This window comes from Copidosoma floridanum, unplaced genomic scaffold (assembly GCF_036245765.1).
Source record: "Copidosoma floridanum isolate Cflo_tuat_1 unplaced genomic scaffold, Cflo_Japanese_pri ptg000001l, whole genome shotgun sequence".
Classification (NCBI taxonomy): domain Eukaryota; kingdom Metazoa; phylum Arthropoda; class Insecta; order Hymenoptera; family Encyrtidae; genus Copidosoma; species Copidosoma floridanum.
In genome coordinates this window covers 8,601,003-8,622,468 of record NW_028321878.1, presented here as the reverse complement: position 1 = coordinate 8,622,468, position 21,466 = coordinate 8,601,003, and the positions used below count along the sequence as shown (strand labels likewise).

At 43.9% G+C, this 21,466-nt stretch overlaps 1 protein-coding gene across 2 annotated transcripts in view; it reads right to left on the bottom strand.

Moving 5' to 3' along the window:
* The window catches only part of LOC106639828 (protein groucho), a 70,467-nt gene that overhangs the window by 36,051 nt on the left and 12,950 nt on the right, over positions 1-21,466 (bottom strand). For both annotated transcript variants that reach the window (XM_014353618.3, XM_014353619.3), the window contains exons 2-3: positions 6,064-6,161; positions 2,208-2,271 (exon numbers count right to left, since the gene is read on the bottom strand). In XM_014353618.3, the coding sequence (XP_014209104.2) occupies positions 2,208-2,271; positions 6,064-6,161 (162 nt within the window). The remainder of the gene's footprint in view (positions 1-2,207; positions 2,272-6,063; positions 6,162-21,466) is intronic.

Below are 21,466 nucleotides of genomic sequence, written 5' to 3'. Positions count from 1 at the left end.
CTGGGCTCCCACTTTTGGCACGGTAGCAGTGGCAGCTCAGTAAGAGCGCTGCTGCCAATTAAGTAGTGGTAAGGTAGCGCTACTATACGTATTGGCATGCATGCGCTCTCACTATACTAGGAGAGCTGTTCGCCGCTATACATGTAGTGTATATATGTACCCCAGGACAATAATTGTATACTTATAAAATAATGTGTGGTCGTCTCAGTACATATATATATGTATGTATATATACATGTATATATGTAAGTATAAAAATATATATTAAGGTTATATCTGCATATATACGTATATTCTATCTTGAGATAGTTCATACCCTTCCTTACAAAATATATTCATGTCACTGGCTGTATAAAATAAGTACATTAAATTATTATACACTATTTAATACGTATATTTTTTGACACAGCGATTTGTTACAGTGAAGCATTTTGTTATTACTTGGACGTGCAAAAATTTTAAGAGTAGTCATTTTAAAATAAAATATATACGAATGTATGCATATATATACATATATATGTATAAGACACAAAAAGTTTATTCAAATGATACATACAATTTTGTTTTGTTTAATTTAATTATGTATGTTATTTTAATTAATCATACGCAATATAACATTGCCACGCTGATGAAATACAGTCTTGCTATGTTGATCTTTATTACCAGCAATGAGTTATAACTTGTAGGGAATAGAAACATAGCGTATTCGGTTTTTTATCATTGAAAAAACTGGCGATATAGTTGGTAATTGGTCATGCGCCATACAGACGTTATTCTCTGAAGTTTTTTCAACTGTGTAAGCGTAAAAGTGACTGTTAATCAGGGTAGTGGGCCTGAAGAATATCTTCTTCGTAGAGTTCCTCTCGTGATCAACTTTTGAGGAGGAGGCTGGTAAACCTTCCAGCCGAAATGTCTGCTCACGCTCCTCATGGTTGTTCTGCTTGGCTTGCTCTTCTAGGACCAGGTTGGATGGAAGAAGGGCTTCCAAACCTGGTAGTGTTGGTGAAGCAGGTTGAGCTCTGGCCGGACGTCTCCTGGTATTTCGCCTGAGACGTTGATGCTTCGAACGCCTATTTTTCCGTGGCACTCGGTTATTTTGGCGATTCGGGGTAACAGCCGATGTATTTCGCTTGTCCATGAACGAAAAGTGTTAGCGGTAGCCGGGATGCCCAGCTTCATGACAAACACCTTCGTTCTTATAGGACTGCCGAAAAACGACTACGAAAATCGGCGACTCGGCGGGGCAACTTATAACCACTCTTCACTATCATTGATTGCTTAAATTTTAAGGGTGGCTTAAATTTTACCTCGACGCCACCTAGCGGATCCTACTGAACTACAGTGAAAAGCAGGCGTATTTTTGCAAAACTTTGAGCTTGTTTATTGCTATTGTTATTAAATTTTTCAAGATAAAAACCATACTAAAATTATGTAGGAAGTGTCAAGAATCGGTATGCAAAATTTCAGCAAAATCGGTTCAGTAGTTTTCGCGGTTAGCGATTACAACGGTTTTAGCGCTTCTGCTTTATATATTAGTTAGTAAGATTAGTAAGATAAGATACCGATACACAGTAGCTGCAGCATACTTGTTCGCTCCTCTGTGTGGGTACCCATACACACATATATATGTAGGTGCCGGCACGTACGTAAGTAGTGGGACGGTTAATAGGATGCAATTAATGTTAAAGAGCCCGAGACAAGATGGCTATAAGTGCGCTCCGCTGGGTCTGTTACCCATATATACTCGCAATACACATACCGATGCTATACAGGTGCTCGGGTGCTGATTACGGCGCGTAAGTAAGCGCGAAAAACGAAGTCCTTACGGATAAATATGCACAACGCAAGCTGGAAAGGGAAGAGAAATAAAGAATTGGAACGAATGGAGCTGTTTACTGTTGTTTCGGCGCGGAAAACATGACTCTTTTTTTTCCAGCAGAGGTATATTACTTATGTAGATTTTCGTCGAGAGAGGGCTCGAATTTCATTGTTTCCCTGTCTCATTTCCAAGGGCCATTGTTCCAAGGTACCGAGGGTGTTTTTCGACGGAGCGATTTCGACGTTGTCGGGTTTTTTCCGTTTCCATTATAAAATTTGTCGAAACTACTTGGAATGAAATTCGAGTGAAAATCCAATCATACGAGTGTGCATACAATATGTACATAACGGGGGGCCAATTAGTCGAATGGAGAGTGAACGTCTCTCACCATAACATAGTGTCTGTGAGTCTCGAGCCTTTCGGTCGCCAACTTTTCGCACTCCATCTTCATGCTGAAACAGAAAGAAACAAGACGCATGAGAGCCAAGCGGTTGGTATAATATAATGTACACCGTGACACACACGCTTATATATATACATGCATAAACTTTGCGGCTGGCTCGTCTTCCACGAGCCGTTAAAATATACACTCGCAACCTAAGTATATAAGTCGGCCAACCAACTACTCATATACACAGTTGGCTGCTATCCAACTTTTCTGCGCTATATATATACACGTATAAGTGCACATTAAACCGTGACGTCGCTGCGCGGTGGTATAGCTCGTCGCGCGAGAGATTGCCAAGGTATTACACACCTTATACGCGTCGCTGTTTTATTTCGGACTACTCGACACAAAGTTGTGGAACGATGATTATATGCCCGGGGTACCTCTATAAATATACGCGTATAGGCAGCTGCACGCGCCGGTGGACGTGTTGAATTTATAAATGACTCGTGCGAAAGCTTGATTAGCACCACCGGGGCTCCGCGACATCGCGCATGGTATACATATACATCGGAGGTGACGCTTTGCCGCGAAACAACTCGTGCGTGTACACGCGTTGTTGTGCAACCGTGTGTACGTATAAGTACATGGTGGAAAATCATTATGTCGAATGAACGCGTCCGCGAGAGAGACCGCAAAGTCGCGAGTCATTGAAACCTACGGGTCGAATTAGAAACGGCAGACCCGATGAATAATAATACACCTGCGTGTGTCGTAATAATCAATACTCTCCGTATATACTGATACGCATGATGATGCGTGTACAAATAAATACGACGTTTAATAATTTTCCACGCGTGTGCATAATATACGTACACCTATGCGAAATTGTCGATAAAATCGCACGTTGGGTGCATACGATACCACATTTATATACAGTAATGAAATATACGCATCGCCATCGAGGTTTCGATATACGTGTATATAGGTACACTCGGACCTTTTTTTTTCTCTTTGGATACGTATATGTATGAAGAAACCCTCTTTCCATCCTGCGTGTATACCCCGACGATACGACCTGCCGGCATATAAATATACTCGAAACAGCGATAAATTGCCTCTGCTCGTCCGATCGAACGCAAAGGGGGAGAGAAAAGAGGTACGACGGCGTACGATATATAAGTGTATACGCGGAAGAGAGGAGAGGGCTTTGAATATTTGAGACGCGAGAGTTTGCCATACGTATGTACGCGAACAATTTATCCACCCCATTTTCTTACGTTTTTAATGCACCCGCAGTCGTCATTATCCATTCTATACCTGTACACCCCCAAGCTCGGGTCTATATGATTATATACGGCCACCTAAAGCCGTACACCTCGTTTTCTTACGGTCTTCTTTTCCTTTCGCTGCACACACGACTCTGCATGTATAATGTATACACACACACACGTAACTGTTTTCCCTCTTTTCCTCTATCCCTGATACCATGCGCCCTATAGCTGTCGCCTATACACCGGTGCTATATTAAAAACCATCCTCCGGCCCGAGGCGTGCTTTTATTATTTACCGTATCGATGCCACGGGCTCATTAAATATACCGTATATATACGTATGGGCTCTGCTGTCGTTTTTTTTTTTTTTTTAACCCCTCTATGTACTATTTCTCCGGAGCGTCGATACGAGCTTATATGCACCGATATTTATATAGGATTCGTTTCTCTCGACCATGGGTGTACGTAGCAAGTGTATTTTTTTTTTTTTTTTCATTTTAATGGAGTGTTTGTAGATAATACATATTATGTACTCTCGTATACGTACGCAGAGTGATATTTCAACGGGAGAAGGTGTGAGTATGTATACCAGTTTGCTTTGAATGTCGTTGAGGTTGTTACGGCTTGTCTGACGATCATGAGAACCGGTGGTTACGAATTATCCTCCGTATGGAAAAATAAATGTCAAACGTGCCACTTTTCACGAGAAAATACATACATTATCGCACTCGATGTGAGGCCTCATTGCTTCGAGCACGAAAAATCATCATACGTGTATACATAGCGTTGAAAAAAAAAAGAGACCACGTACACTCGCCAATTTTGCAAAATACATCAGACTCTCGCGAACAAAAGGCAAACTGCACGAATAAATAACCCGCATCGCCAGATGTATACCTGTACGGCGCCGGCCTCCTTACATTTTTAAGTTCCATCGTACAACCGCTCGCTAACTCGCTCGCTGCCGCTGAGAAAGCGGTTTACACCGACTCGCTGCCTGTGTATAAGGTATAGAGGGATGTAGGATACCCTATACCTACTGCACCAAAAGATGAATAAAAAAAAAAAAAGAAGCTATACGTGCAGGGTCCCGGGCTGCTGTGAGCCGCAGTTTTCACGATCACGAGCTCTCTGTGCACTCGTATAAAAACCGAGCGAGCTATACACCACCACCACCGATCTTGACGTTATTACGGTTACCTCTTGCATAAATGTATATAGTTACAAGCGTGTATATACACCAGACCAGAGTACAGAGAAATACCGAATCATATACGTATAATCGCGCGCGAACTTGCGGTTCGCCTACTTCGTTTTATATGCGCGCGACCGCGACCGAGAGCCAGAGAGAGGCTGTAAAAGAGGTATGTATATATACATTTGCGCTCGCGCGCGTGACTATTACAGATTTCCCAAAGTGCCGGGGGGCTATTACCGGCCCCGCGAAATTGCGCGCCCCGACCTTCTGTTGTACCTATCATCCCCACCTTACATCTTCTCTCAGCGTGTATATATTTATTGTTATGTACGTGTATACCTGTGTTACCTATCTGTGCGCCGGCCGGTGCGGTTTGAGGAGGCTTTTATAGGTACGTGTGTACAGTGCGCGGGTAATTAGAGACTATATATCCAGCTTTTTCTTTTTTCGTATACATCGAGTGTATTGTTACATACTTTTATGCCACATTCGTTTGTAACGATCGAGAGGTGCGTTGCGCTAATTGTGAAGCTATTGGACACAAGTGTAAAAAAAAAGGTTATACTCTCGCGCAAAACATTTCAATCGTAAGTATCAGAGTCGACCGAGTTGCACCGCAAACTCGGCTCTCCGAAAGAAAAAAATGGCCCTCGATGGAAATCAAGGCGGAAAAATATATGTGTATTCGTATATACGATTGCTCGGGAGGCCGTTATACGCGGTTGTTACGGCAAACGTTTACGAGTCGCGCATTAACGAGCTTCGGGAGGCCTTCGCGGCCACTTGTGCTTGCGTATATCATTATAGAGTACGGCAACGCGTTTCGTTGAATTACCAAACACTTTGTGTTTTTTATACATTTTACTACAGACGCGAGGGAAGAAAAAATTTTAAAAAAACCGGAACATTTTGCTTGCAGTGCACGTTTACCTTTCGCATGCGTTTGTTTTGTTCCGTACATACGTACCGAGCTTGTAATTATACGCTTATCTCGCGATCGCGATTTCTGCGTTTGTTAATGTTTTCTCTCCCCCCCCCCCCCGTCCCCATTGTGTTTCGCCTTTGAATGCCAGCGTTGTCTGGTTTGTCGACGACCAAGTGCTCACACGAGGAAAGTTTTGTCAAACAGCCGGATAATGGGTCACGTAAGAAGACAAGTGTCCGAAACGTTTTTCTCGGATACGCGTACTGTATTATGCATGGAGGTCAAAGTTGATAAATTACCCGGGAGTCGGTTGGCGCTGACTTTTCGTTGCGTCTCTTAAATACCTCTCGAAAGATTGCTATTCATCAGCGGAGGTTTTTTTTTTTTCTCCAAGTTGCGAAACAGCAACGTTCGTCTTAAAATGCTATACGTGTACGTAATATACAAGACGAGACTTACCTGTGATACTGGTTTTGTAAAAAATTGAACTCCTCCTTGATCCTGTCGCACGTCTCGAGGATCGTGAATTTGAAAGGCTGGTTTGACTGAGGTGGCCCCTGAAAAGAGAAGGTCCATCGTCAATGCGTTACATAAAACATAGAGAAAAGGAAGAAGAAGAAAAAAAAGAGTCAGGACATCTCTCGCATTCTTAGTTGAATCCCATTTACAAGCTTTTAGCAATTTTTTTTTTTTTTTTTTTCATTCCAAACAAACGAGATCTCGGGACCTGAGAGTATATCGTCGCAGAAACACCCCTACGATCCTTCGAGCGTGTGCGATCAATTTTACCTTTTCGGGAAAAAAAGGTGACTAATTTCCAGAAACCGAGAGCCGTGCAACCTGATACACGTGTATTTGTCGGGGACAAGAGGCCCGCCGAGGCCAAGGATCGGTGAGTCCCATTCGAATGCAAATGTGTGTATAGGCATTCACGCAAGCTCCAAAGGTGTAAGCAATAAAACGTGTCCTTCGAACTATGCTATTTTTGCCCCACTGATGCGTCTAGAGTTACTTTCTTTTACGATCGAGTATTTCTTAATAAATTCATAGTTTAACGATCGGTCGACGGGGCTGTTTTGTTTTTACGGCCCGTGTATAGGCCGGGCTATTATATCGGGTGCACGAGGACATAGAGAAAAAAAAAAGGAGAGACTTACATAAATCAAAAGAAAACGTTTAAACGTTTAATAGTCATCTCCCTCTCAAAGACGAAATTTACGCAACACGTGCTACATATAGCTGATATCGACCGGCATGCCGCGTGAATTAGCCCCAACCGTTGCAAAATGATAATTACCCCCTCGATCGGCTGACGCAGTTGTTAATTACAAAAAGTCAAAGTTTTAATTACCAATGAGTATGGTATTAGGTGGTACGGTGTTGCGGTATTTCGTGCGCGTTAATGATAGGTTTATCACATGCCAGTCAATCTGTTCGATTGGCAGGGTATGTCATGTTGCAGAAATGCGAAAAGCAGCTGTACATTCGTATGGATGAGACTGGGCAAAATTGACCTGTCGCTTAAAATGAGATGCCGTTGCACTTGCAATTATAGTCAAAGGCAATTGCATTTTTTGTTGCTTTTTTTTTTTCAAACGAAAAAACGTGTCTCGACAAACGAATGAGCAAAACATAACTTGTTCAACTGCACCAAACGACACGAGAGTTTTGAGAATTATCATGTACGTATTTATACCTACGATGATCATTTTCGTGACGGATGATTGTACGAGGAAGCACCTCCAACAAAAACCACGTGCATCAATGTAAATTGTTATGTAAATAAGGTGTATTTTTGTAAGAACAAACAAAAGATTGCTCACACGACACAACACTCGATTTCAGGCCACACACCCACACGCATTTGTCGATGAGAAAAAAAAAAAATTCAGAAAGCTCGCAAAACCGACGTGCAAAACCTATACACACAAACGAGCTCGGCGGTATAATATCCGTCACTTCGATAATGCCATTAGAGAGGCGGGAGAGAGAGAGAGAGAGAGCATCGCATTTACACGCGCGTTATGTACCCCGCGGAGCACCTTTTAGCTCAATTATCGGCGCAGTGGCGCATTAAAACGCACGTGCGAGCGCGTGTGTATAATATACGCGAGCAAAGTAAGTAGGTGCCGCATAAACACACACACACACACACACACACGCTGTGGGAGATGTGCACGCCAGATAGACGCACGAACGCGCGTTTAATTGCGCCAATGTACGTGTACCTACATTCTATATATATGTATACGAATACGCTTACGCGCGTCGATATATGTATATCTATACGCGCGAGCTCTTGCAGTGAAATTACGCGAGAGATCGAGCACTTTGGAGAGAGCGAGATGGATAGATAGATATACCGATATACGGGGGGGTGGGGCAAAGGGGCTGATAAATCGCACGTATTTTATTAGCGGCGCGTTTCTAATTTTCGATCATTAGAAACTTTCGCGCGTACTATACCGATTCCCCCGGTATGTATATATAAGTACCGGTATCCCTTTTTCTCGCTTACATGTGCGGTGCTCCTTTGTACAATGTGTATATGTATTCTGTTATACCCAGCAGTTGCAGGATACGATCGGGCATTTATATTGTATATATTGGTGTGTATATTGTACGGGCCCTCGGTGTGTGTGTACATGTTTCGCGCGTGACCGACAGCTCTCGCGCCAATTAAGTCTGACTCGTGTTTCGATCTCTTTTTCTCTCTCCCCTTCCCCAGTCCCCCTTTCGTGCCGAGGGCAAACAAGAAATACCCATACAAACTGATACAGATATATAAACATACCAAAGTGGATGGAGCGGCTCTTGGGAGAAAAGAGCGCGGCTACAGGGATTGAAATTTCGTCCGGCCTCCTCCTCCCCCCTCGCCCCAAGTATCTCCAGCTCCGGCAGCGGCCTTCGTTTTCGAACGATCGTTCTAAACGTGTTGGTGAACTGAATTTGTGATTCCCGCAGGAGAGATAAGTGTACCGGAGACGCGAGCGTTTGTACAAATAGCTTGAGAATTAATTGGATTACTTGGAGGTGTATTATATTAATGACAGGAGTGAGCTCGAGTGGTTAGTGTTCGAGGGTAATGTGCACTGTACGCATGTATATGTTTACTGGTGTCGATTGAAAAAAAAAAAAAAAAAAAAAGTCGGTAAGGAGAAAAGCACATTGATATTTTTCTAGTGGATGATCGGTAGCGAGTTGAATGAAATGATTGTTAAATTAGCAGACGAGGAGTAAAGAAATATGGAGGGACAGGGATGAAATAGGGCACGAATACCGAGTAAAAATAAAATAAAAAAATAATCCAAACAGAAAAAGACGAAAAAAAAAGAGAGATGAAATAAGAACGATTTCGCGTAGTAGTAGCCGAATAATTTTGGCTCTCTTTTTGCCCACAGCATCACTTCTGTGTGTATACGTGGATGCTGTTGCAGATCTGGCGGCCCGAGAAGCCAAAGATCGAGGCCGCTGCGCTACATGTGCCCACGTACAATGTATAAGTATACACGCGTGCACTCGCGATTCTCGAGCGGCGATACGCCAAAGATTTATCGAGACTATATATCCACATACGTGTGTGTGTGTGTGTATACTCTTCCGAGAGAGTAAAACAGCAGCGGCCGTGGTAGTCCCTATATACATGCAACAGGACTGCATATCGGATTGAATTAATCCCCGTACAGCTGTTATGCCCCCCCCCCCGTCGACTTTTTTTTCCCTCCTCCACCTCGTTCCGCTTCTTGTTCTCCCTCTCGCCGCGATCTCGTTTCCAGCATGCTTCCCGAGCCAAGCCGTTACGTATCTCCTATCCGGCCCCGTTCTCCTGATCGCGCGACGTATCAGTGCATGTATACATATTGTGTTTCTTCTTAATTCTCCTCTTTTTTTTTTCATACCACGCATCGGTTGACGTTGTTATGCGGATGTTTTTTTTTTTTTTTTTTTCCTCCACCGGATGTTGCAAGGTGGAGGTGACAGCTCTGATGGATTTTGAGATAACGAGAGGCTGCGTTTAGCAGCAGATCAGACGATGCTTGTACGGAGGCAACTCGCGCTAATTACACCGCGGAGCTGGCCGATATGTGGGTTTTATATGTTACCTGGGACGACGACAGGTGAAAGACGAATATATTCATTGTTGTTGACAACAAGAAGACGAGTAATCATCCCGCGTTTGATTTCATTCGTTGAGTATTTAACCTGTAGGTTATCAGTACTCACGCATACCTAATATTACAAACGATCGTTGCACACGCAAAAACAAATATATGTGATGATATTTCACAACCAAGGATGCCTCAAGCGAAAAAAAGCTTAACTGATACAATACAAAAAAAAAAAAAAAAAAAAATGTGATAATACCTAAGGCTCCGGCCATTTAAATTTATCTACATTATTTATTGGTCATTTATACAGGCTCAACTGCATGAAGGCCTTACAGCGTATGATGATTAAAATACGTGTTACAAGATGACGAGGTACGTAGATTAAGACTCGAAAACCCAGTGGTCGCTGAATCGCGAGACCATATCCGTACCATCTGACCTATACTTTTCTAGTTCAACCATTCCTACAATATGGCACGTGTTGAGCAAATCCACTTTCATTCTGTCCAACTGTACGCTTATATCTTATTCGCAACATTTCAAAATTATGCACCTTGTCAAAGCAAGACCATCAAACATATAGAGATAAAGATAATGATCATCAGCAACATCAGTATAGTAGCAGGAATAAGCGAGTAAAGCATCGTGTAAGCATAGGCCTATAATGTCATCCTCGTGGCTACACCGGGCGCACAAAAGACAAGAGCAATACACCTGTGTGTGTATGTGTGTACACCTGGAGGTATAGCAGTAACCGACCGCCAAAGCAGTTTAGTAAGTATATAGTTGTCGAGGACAAGGAGGTGGAGGCACACATATAGATACAGTGAAGGATAGCGACATCGGCCGAGCCAAGGCGTACAGCCATAATACAAGCCTTAGGACATCAGAGGGAGAGAGGGGGAGGAACTGCAACTGAGAATAGAGGTATGATACCTTGCCTGTATAGCTTACACGTATACATACATATACGTGTATATAAGGGAGAGATGGGTACACCTATAGCGGACTTTAGCTTCGACGAGAGCGATTAGACGTGTACGGATTCCCACCGGCGTTGTGGTCCCTTCTCCCTCTCGTGCGTGGGTGTGGGTTTATTGTGCACACGAGCTGTCTTGCAAGCATCCGAGAGAGGGTTTACACGCTTGAGCCACCCTCTCTCGTCTCGTATGTTATGGTGATGTGTATGGCAACACCGATGATGTATCCGTAGGTATAGGAAAGCAAGTCAAAGGCTGAAGGGCAGACCACGGGGACGTCACGTGTATCCAACGGACCTCTATAAACCTTCCATATCACTCTGTGCTCTCTATAGTATCAGTCATCGAGTATACTGTATAGGCGTACCTGTACTCGTATATAAGATTTAAAATTTTGACAAATGCTTGCATCAGCATCAATGTAACATATATGTGTCATATACTTCATAATATATACGAGGGGGGGTACAAAGATGCAATTAGCTCGGAGCTTGCGATGATTCACGCGAGCTTTTCAATATTGATACCACACTCGATGGGTATAGTCAAACGGCAGGCGGGCATTAAACGCGTGTTCGGCCTGCTACATCCTGATTAGAGGTATACGGATGCAAGAGAGAGTGGATCGGAGATGTATATATGTATGTGAAATGGTGTATATAAACGCATAGGGTTAATGTTTGGCCTTGTGTACATGTATTAGAGTGGATGTTGTATCCGTATACACGGTATGTAAGGGTAGCGAGGGACTGTGGGTAGCTGATGTTCGGCACAGGGGAGGGCATATATGTACACTATAGGGAGGATGTATATAGAGAGGGGGAGGGGGAGTACGAGCAAGTGTTAATTACATGTTTGCGGTGTCGGTGAGGATTACACGCTACAACCGAAACCATATACATATATATATATATATATATATATATATATGTATAGATGGGCTCTGTGCTTCACTCGGTGCAGCTGTTTCGATGTGCGTGGGTGGGTGTGCGCGTATCCTGAGCACAAGCTCTCTTTCGACCTCAACACTATGTGCGTGCATCGGTAAATCGAGAGTCAGCTTCACGTTACGTGCAGTCGTGACTGTTGACGTGCGTGCGGTTGGTATTCTATTTTAGGCTGATTTAATGTCAGTGTCCCTAATTCAGTATATGCAATCTATCGAGGGAATTTGATGCATCTGACGATTCGTAATATGATTGTTGTGCGCAGTAAACGATTGCTTTACCGTAGAAAAGTAGAATATGTTTATATTTTTGTTTACTCAACAACAACAACTATGGAGATCATAATCAAAGGATACATATCGTACTCATGACAGTAGCATTTAATCGTACTGCTGTTATTCTGCATGGAGTGATAAAGTGACGATGATTTAAATTTATGTGATCTAACAATAGAAGGGTCCAGTGGATCTACGTATTCTTGCGTTAAGCAAGTAAGCACGTACAACATGTTAACTACTGCTCTCTCTCTCTCTCTCTCTCTCTCTCTCTTTGTGTCTCATTTGCACAGATCCTTGTACCGGTGTCACTAACGAGTATAAATTTTCACCAGCACATGTACAGGAGAACGACAATACAAGAGTGGCATTACAGTCCACCACACGAGCAATCTTTTAAAAGAGAGAGAGAGAGAGAGGTAACGTCGAGCGATCGAAGGGATATCGGCAGGAATATATACATATTCCTCGAATGAATAAAGCGCCGCAGCAATACAATATTCATCGGGAACAATGACTGGTAACCGCACGAGAGCGGAGGTCACTCGATTGATCGCATCGACCGCAGAGAGCTAAACTATCGCGTCCCTCCCTCCCTCTCTCTCTATGTATACAAACACGTGCACTGCAGCTGTCATAAGTAAGAGCAATCGGACTGCAGAGCGACAGGGTGAGGAGGCATTAATGAGCGCGAATCTAATCGTTCGCGTGGGCACACATATACACGTATCACCGTAACCCCAAACGATATCGTACCACGAGCCACGTGAGCCGGTCGCGTGCACTCTGGATTTTCTCGTTTATCTGCAATTCGCGCACTGTATACATAAAATATGTACCACATAGCCTACGTAGCCTACCCAGAGACAGAAAGAGCTCTTACAATATATTATTATCATACCCACGTCCGCGATACGCCACGCCCATGTACACGGGAACGGTATAATTTCGTCGAGCAGCGACAGACAATGAGTATACAGGTATATAAATACGCGCGTCAGTCGGTGTAATGCAGCTGCTATGTTGCTGGAGCAGAAAGGGAGAGTTTGCGAGAGGAGGAGGAGGCCACGGACGAGGGAAGTCGCGGTTTAGCGGTCGATGCGGTTGCGGCTCGGGCAAATTGAGATAGTTCGAAAACCGCCGGAGCCGCGCTGACCTAACCCACCGCCACCAGCACCGCCCGAGAGGGCTACACACAGCAGCCGCCTCAACGAAGCTCTCTCTCTCTCTCTCTCTCTTTAGCTTTACTGTGCTTAAAAGTTACACTCTCGCCTCTTGTGTGGCTTGTGTATGGCTGTACAGTTTGCTCCTTTCTTCTCCATGATTGTTACAATACTTATGTGGTACGTACACTTCTACGTAACGACATATTTTTTTGTATGGGTGTTGTTACATCTCGCACATCATGGATTCGTTGCTGTGAAATACTGAATGAGTAAAAACAATTACTCGTGACTTGGTTTAAGAGAAGCTTTTTTTTCGTTCAACGATGCTTATTATCCCTCAAATACGAGTTTATAGTAAAGAGTAATAATAACAGAACGTTTTGCAAATCGAGAAAAATCAATAGCCATGATCTCCAAGTCGGGTGGTTTTGCTGTGTACAAAACGAAATCGAAACTATTGAACCGACGTTTTATGGTATATATTTCTATCTAAAGACCAAAGAATTGTAAGTTGCAAACTTTCTAGCTTATAAATAACGAGTAGGTATGCGCATGTAGGTATAGAAGCGAGAAGGCAGGGTATGTTATATACACCTAATGGATCGCGGTTTCGGCTGAATTAGCAATTTTCTTATTCCCACAAGCGCATGAATAATAATAATGGTACATGTGCATGTGCTTTCTGCAGTACCGCCACTTAAATAATAATGAGAGTACATAAGCCCACGTTTTAGTCCCCCAAGAAAAGTATAGCTAGCGTAGAGTGTTCACGTTGCTCAGAACCTATAGTCTGTTTTATCAAGCTTTTTGCTAAATTCACGAGTGCACTAACTTGATAATTGAAATGGAAAAATACAAACTCGCGGCGAATTTCATTAAGAACGACGAATAAATGGCACTAGCGTACATGATAAGTTCGTATGGGACGTCAATATGACGCCGCACGAGGACCATCAACGTGCAGAACAGCGGAGAACCGAAGTTGAAGAGTAGGGAGTTGAAACCACAAAAACTCTCGAGAAACCGCGAGAAAAGTAGTTTGTATGAAGAAAAAAAGTTTTAAAAAAGTGTACAATAGAAGGTGCGGGCTGCGGTGAGGCGTACACGTAACACGCGGTGGTCTGGTGGGTGAACGCGCCCCGTGTGTACAGCATTTCGCTACCGTTGGAAGTTTGCACGGGATGTGTGAAATCGAAAATAATATTTCATACCCCATTCCAGCGATTTTCCAAGAGGAAAATAAAGGATGTGGAAAAAACACCCTCGTGACGCTGCAGAGAGTAGACGAAAGGTGGTGCAAGTGTGTGTGGATATCTGCACTTTTTCAGAGTGGTTTTCAACTTCGTACTCGATACAAATTGCAACGATGAAAATCGCCAATACATCGGATCAAGAGTCACCGAAAGGAAAAGAATTTCTTTTATTACCAGCGTCTGTGTGCAAACATCACACCGAGGTCACGCACGAGTAGCGTATTATAAAAGCTGCATCGATTCGAGGAGAAAGAAAAAAATGTTCGTGTATACACATAGCAAAACTTACCGATCGGATCGACGGCAAACGAACTGTTTCGCCGATCGTCGCTCGCACGCTCGCTTTTTCTCTTGTCAAACAAGAACCGGCTACGCACCTACGCGCACACCAGAGATAGGGTATTGTATTTGTATGCTCAGCCTGGGCAAATATTAGCTGCCATATCGCTTGTGGCGCTTGCTTGACTCGCGAAAGAGAGAGACAGAGAGAGAGATAGGTATACACCTAAATGACGACGATGACGACTATATAGTCGCTCTCTGGAGTCTATACATGGGTAGGTATATGTGTATAAGTGTGTTTACGTGCGTACGTGTGCTAGGATGTAAAATATTTGCCCGCCGTTATATTGTACGTTACTGATGCTCGTGTGGGTGAGCGTACAGTGGAATATTACGTACGTTTGTGTTTGCTCTGCGAGCGAAGGGGAAAAAATAATATAGAGCTGTGCGTGAGTGTACGATATAAATACATATATGAGGAAGGAGTGCGAGGAGGTAAAAATATATAGGTGTCCGAGAGTTGGACGAGAGTGCGTCTGGGAGGGTGAAAACCACATTCACCGAGTCTGCAAGCTTGTTCGTTATGCTTGTTGTGGGTAAATATTACAATGAATTGGTTATCTACAAAATGGAAAAATACGACGAATAGATTCCATCACCACTACCTCTACACGTGAGCTCTCGATCTCCCCATGGCCGAGCAAACCCGCCCATCCCCTGATGTGTATAGAGCCAACATCTATACGCGTCCGTATGCGAGGGAAGGGCAAGCTCTCGGTGTATGCATGTAAAAGAGAGGGTTGTTTGTCCAAGCTCGGATTGTTTGAACAAGAACACCGTCGGCCCTCGGTCGAAGGGAGACAGATATACATACACGCATACACCTATATCCCTCGAGCAAACTCCTCCTCATTATTGCGAGAAGAGTCGATCGAGCTTAGGCGCGCTGTGTGCTCACACATATATACACACAGTGTATGCATCCACTCGCGCGTCTATTTATCTTTTCGACGGCTCAGGGCGTGTTTACGTGCGTATATATACACAGGCCGTGTACTCGATCGCTGGACCAGCTCTCGGTCTCCTCTTCTTTTCCATTGTGCTGCCGCTGGTGTGGCTTTCCGCTCGGAAAAGTTCCTCCTCGGAAATTCCAGAGATCGGTATATACGTGTACATCCCTCGTCCACGCGACGCTCGATAGTTGTAGACGTCGGGCATTTTGGCTTCTGCGCTCGGGGGGATTTTGTTCTCGATTGCTGTGCCCTTCATCCGCACGAGCATCCTTGCAAACTTTTCCGGGAAACGAGGGAGGGGGCTGGTGCAAAGGGTTTTCGGCGCCATACTGTGCTTCGTTCCAAGGTTTTGCTGACAATCACGGGGTTTTCGGGGATCGAGGACTCGAGAGATCGGTATGTATATGTGCAAAAACAAAGAGTCCCTCCGACAATGCCTTTTCAATTTGAACGAGCGTGTTTTTTTTTCGGAGAGCCGGGGTGAGTGATTCATTGGGGATCTCTTGATTGCCATGCTTGCACAATGCACTCGTGATTATCTCTCTTGTACATGTGGACAGGTGTGGGTGGGGGTGGAGTATATCGCGTATACACTGTCGCGTACAACTATGCACAATAAATAATCATAATTATAATAAAGCTCGGGTGCGTGACTTGAATTTCCTAATGCATAATGCATATAAATTTCCAAACTCCAAAGTGTGTACTGAGCAACGCATCCGAGCGACGACGCGCCAAAGTAAATGCTTATTCAAAGCCTACCTGGTGCACGTACACATATTATAATAGGGTAACGTGATGCATAACGATCGGTGCCCAATGTATCTGAAAGTGCCATTTGCAGAGCGTATGCGCGCTTGGGGGTATCGTATTATCGGCGCGGAAAAGAGTTTTCAGAGTTTTCGGAGAGGAATTTCCGTGGTGAAGCTGACGAGCAAACAAACTGTATGTGTACACTTCTTCTGGCTCTGGTGTATGATAATGATGTTCTATTTGCGTACGTTTCATGAAAAAAACGAAAAAAAAAAAAAAAAAAAAAAAGAAAATGATGATAACGATTGGGCCATACGTGGGTCGCAAATCATTATTAATGCAAATTTCATGTAACGAGACGATATATGTGTTTGGTGTGTGTATTTCGTTTCAATTTGGTCGTGCGTATACAATAATTACATCGCCCTACGGCCGCTCGTGAATGTTGATTTTTCTTCTCGTCGAAAATTAATTGCCCGTACCGTTGATGTTTACATTGACTTGCGTTATTTTAAAATTATCAAATAAAAAAGGTTAAAATAAACATCATTTTTATGCAATCAATAGAGCGACAAACTCGATATTGCGTGGAGCAGGGAAAAAAAGGCTTGTGGTCATAAATGTTAGATTTTTTTCTATTTTCATGACGAAGCTACCAACGCCAAGAGTCCGAACTCATCGATTAACCGGACAAAGTAAACAATAATGAAAAAAAAAAAAAAATCGAAATGGTGTTTTTCAGTGTATTGTCGGTGTTGACTCGAGTTTGCATCATCCCAAATTATGATCATCTCATCCCGGCACTATTTGATCAATTGAAGAAAAAGAATCAGCTCACATATACATCTATAATCTATACATTGTCGTCTTGGCGTTGATGTTTACACTTTGTGTAACACAAGTATGATAAAACGCGGAAAGTCAGTCCGAGTTGAGCGATTGTGTAATTGCTGGGATTCTCAATGAATCGGACTTATCGTCGACGGAAAAGTATACGATACACAAGTTGGTATACACAGTATTGTAGGCGCAGACGAAAGACTTATCACGACGAGACGATAAGTGGATCGAAGCGAGCGAGAAAAATCCCTTGCGCGTCATGTGTGTTGGAGCACGCGTGTGTCGGTGATTAGATACACACCAACGTGTGTGTAAGCTCCGATAAAAGCCACAAGCACACACCGATCGGCCCTCCTCTCTCCCTTTCGTGTCTCTTTGATTGACGAAGCCACGCTCGTCTTTTTTTTTTTTCTTTTGCTCTTCAGGCGATTATCACCGTCAAGCACATCTGTTGGAAACGCACACAGGCGTACCTCTCGATCAATATTGACATTTTTTGTTCTGTACACATGAATATCTTACGATAAAAAAGCGTGTGCTAGTTTGTGTTAAGGTTTTCATTTGTTTCAAAATTTTCCCTCCTCTTCTATTTCCTTTGGTACGACGTATTCGCTTTTCTTTGAAAAACATTTTAAAAAACAGAATCCACAAGGACATCAACAAACACGAAGCTCCCTGATGGGTATCTATAGTGCGCCAGGACAAATTTCGATGCAATATTTAAAAACAAAAAAAAAAAAAAAAGTCTGTGAAATCGACGCCCACGCGAATGAACTTTCCTACAATATATACATAAACTTATGTACACACACTTCCACCAATTTCCTTGGCTGTGGGGCAACACCATATCCTACACGCAGAGGAGAGTACAGCGGTTTCACTTGTGATTCATCGCGCGCGCCCCTCTTTCCCTTGGCCGACGTTAACGACGCGCTTCCTCTTTAATTTCCCGGCACGCGCTGCTTACGCCATCACCACCACCGGGCACGAGAGATATCGCGTGACGTGCTTTTCATTTTGATTAATTTTCGACCGGAGCCCCTCGCCGACGCGGCCCTGCGGTGTGAAGGATTAAGATCGATTTTCCGATGACGTGCTGCATTAGTACGCGCAGATCGGACACCCTTGGAGTGAATAACTTTTTAATTTTTCGACTCCAGCTCATCAATGTAATAATAATAACAACCGTACATCCGGCCGTTGCGACTGTACGCAATTGTCAAGTACAATCGTGTGAGACAGTGGTGATAATTTTTTTTTTTTTTTATTTTTTTATTAATATCATCATTCGCTGCACCAGAGAGTGGTACAGCGACTTGTTGACTCTTGTCGCGCATCCCTTCCTGTATATGTAACGTATATGTGCGACAGAGACGGAGCAAAGTGAAACAATCCGGGGGGCGCGATATCGCCCGCAAGCGAAACGTCGTCCTCGCTAACTCAAACGAAGCGTGCACCAACACCAAGCTGGCAGGAAATGAAGCGACTCCCCTCGTTTATACATTACTACCAGCGAAGATATATATACATACGTGTAGGTATACGTGTGCCTCCAAATGGCCCGAAGCCCTTCGATTTCGAGGGATTAATTCGTCGGCGGCGCCGTCGTCCCCTCGGCGATAATTTGCACGAAAGAGGGAAGCCAAAGAGAGAGAGAGAGAGAGAGTCGGCCTTGTATAATACAATTACCACTTACGACGATCCCGATCGGCCCCTCGATCATCGCTGGATTTCTCCCTCTCGGACCGTTCCCTCCTCCTCGCACTGTGTTCCCGCTAATTGACGGCTTCGAGCGCCCGTGGTCAGGCACCTCAAATTACCCTGGGAAAAGCTATATAATGCCCACCCTCTCGTTTATCCTTTCGCGGAATCGATATTTCTCCTCGAATTTTTCATGGCTATTTTTTTATTATTATAATTTTTTTTTTTTTTTTTTTTCATTATTTAGAGCGCGCCAAGCATTACCGATCGTTATGGCACGCAAATATATAATAAGTTCATTATTCATACTCGTTCTGTGTGTAAAATCATTAGATGGATAATATGCTAATATTAAAATATACTATGCATATTATACATCTCACCATCATCGTTGATGCTACGTTTATCGAATGAATAATTATATCTACGCTCGCCAGCCCAACGAGGAGCTAATACGGTTTATCGATAATATACGCATCGTGTATGAATTGGCCGTGTTTATGTTCGCCGATATGCCACCCAAGAATCCAATGAGCTTTTTAGTACTTGTAAAAAATATACCTATACCCGAGTATTGGATTAAATTTGTTTCCAAATCCAAAACACAGCCTGGAGTGCCCGCGTACACGCGTATTTGCCTAAAAGCAGGGAGCAAACATTGGAAAAGCGGAGAAAACAATTTGGCAAAAGCATACGTGCGCCGCCCGTACACGTACCATCCATTTACCCTTACTTTTTTTCTTGCTCTTCAAAGTACAGAGCCGAGAGAGAGAGAGAGAGAAAAGGCATAAAGTGCATCCGAGGAAGTACAAGACGCGGGAGTAAAAAGTGTGGCTTCCCCCCGCAAAGAGTAATACGAGAAGACGTAGCAACCGTGCCCCCCTCCCCCACCCCCGTAACTCTCTCTCTTCAGTTTCTTGGCTGGTGGTGCTTCTGCAAAGCCAGACCCTCCGAGAGTTATACATCTCGGGCACAAAGTAGGTTTCACGCGAGCTTGCACCAACACTCAAACTTGGGGGAAACTCTTGGATTTCTCTTAGCTCGCTCAGTTCGCCGCGGCAACGCGAGGAGCGAAATATTTCTTGCGCGAAACTTTGGCCGCCTCCTCTTCCGGCCGTTCCGCAGTTATCGCTCTCCACCCCTCACCTCCTTGAGCTTGGATGGGTGATGGAGTAGGTATTAAATGTTCGAGCTCGGCTATACGGCACAGGACAAAAAAAAAATAAATAAAACAAAAGAGGAGATCGTTTCGTTGGGGGAAGTAATTTCTTTTTTCTGCCATGACTGCGGTGATTAACGGGCCGCGAGAGGAAAGAAAAGTAAAACAAAACTCTATTGCTGTAAACACTTACGCATATTCATGTGCCGGTGAACGGAGAAAATAGATAATAGAAGGTTTACAGGTAAGAGGAGACGAGGATTGAGGACCATACGGTAGAAAAAAAAACCAAAACGGGATTACTCGTTGGATTAACACTGGTAAAGTACACATTATACGATTACATGGGGTAGAGAGAGCTCACGTATACAGAAATGAAAAAAAAAAAAAAAAAACAATGGGCCAAAGCGTAGCTGATGCCGATCGCACAGGGGCTGTGCCTTGCATGCGCGACACCCCTCGCCGGACTATATAGTGTTGGGTCTCACTGTGCACACGATATTTATACCTATACGACCGCAAAAACGTGTTTCTCTTTTGTTTTCCTTTCGAAGAAACCCCACGAGAAAGAGGGAGAGGTATACGCACGCACGGGTAAATGCGCGTTTAAGCGCCCGTGACACCTTGCAGCGTCATTAAGCGTACCTTTTTCCCTCTTCCCACCCTTCTGTTTCAATTATACTGTTTTTCAACAATAAGTTTTACCCCCACGTTCACAGGAGCCTCGTGGGGCGAAGCGGTCGATCGGTCCTTCCCTCCTTTTCCTGCCCCTGTGGCGAGAGACCGTGGGGAGGGTGGAAGAAGCCGTGCCGGTGAGAAATCGGGGAAGGACACGTGAGCAGCGCCCGTGAGTGGTTCCTCGCGTGCGCGGTAAATCAATTGCTCGGCCCACGATAATGACGCCGGGGAATAGAAACGCTATACCCCGAGGCTCTGTATATCAGGGGGACTGCGGCTTTTTTTTAGCTATCGATTTTTCCTCCGGTTTTTTTTTTTTTCTCTTCTCTCTCACTTTAGAGCCGGTGGATTAAATATTGATTTCATCGATCGCACTCGGTAGTGGCTGCTCTCTTATAGGTCAGAGTCTAGGATGAAAATAGCCGATCGCTTATGTGTTGAATCCACATTTGGTGAGAGACGCGTCACATATTTTTTCGAAATGAACTCATTCAGCCGTGAGGCTAATCGAGTTGGTTGGAAGAAAAATCCATGAAAAGGTAATCCCGCACTTGTCGACGCTAAGCCAAACGCAGTCATGAAAAAAAAGCTACCACCATCGCTCCGGACCACTTGGCTCCTGAGAAAAGGGAGGGAACATATAAGTCTCTTTCTTTCTACCTGCAGGAGAAGACAATCGAAATTCGTCTCGACGTCGACTTAATTT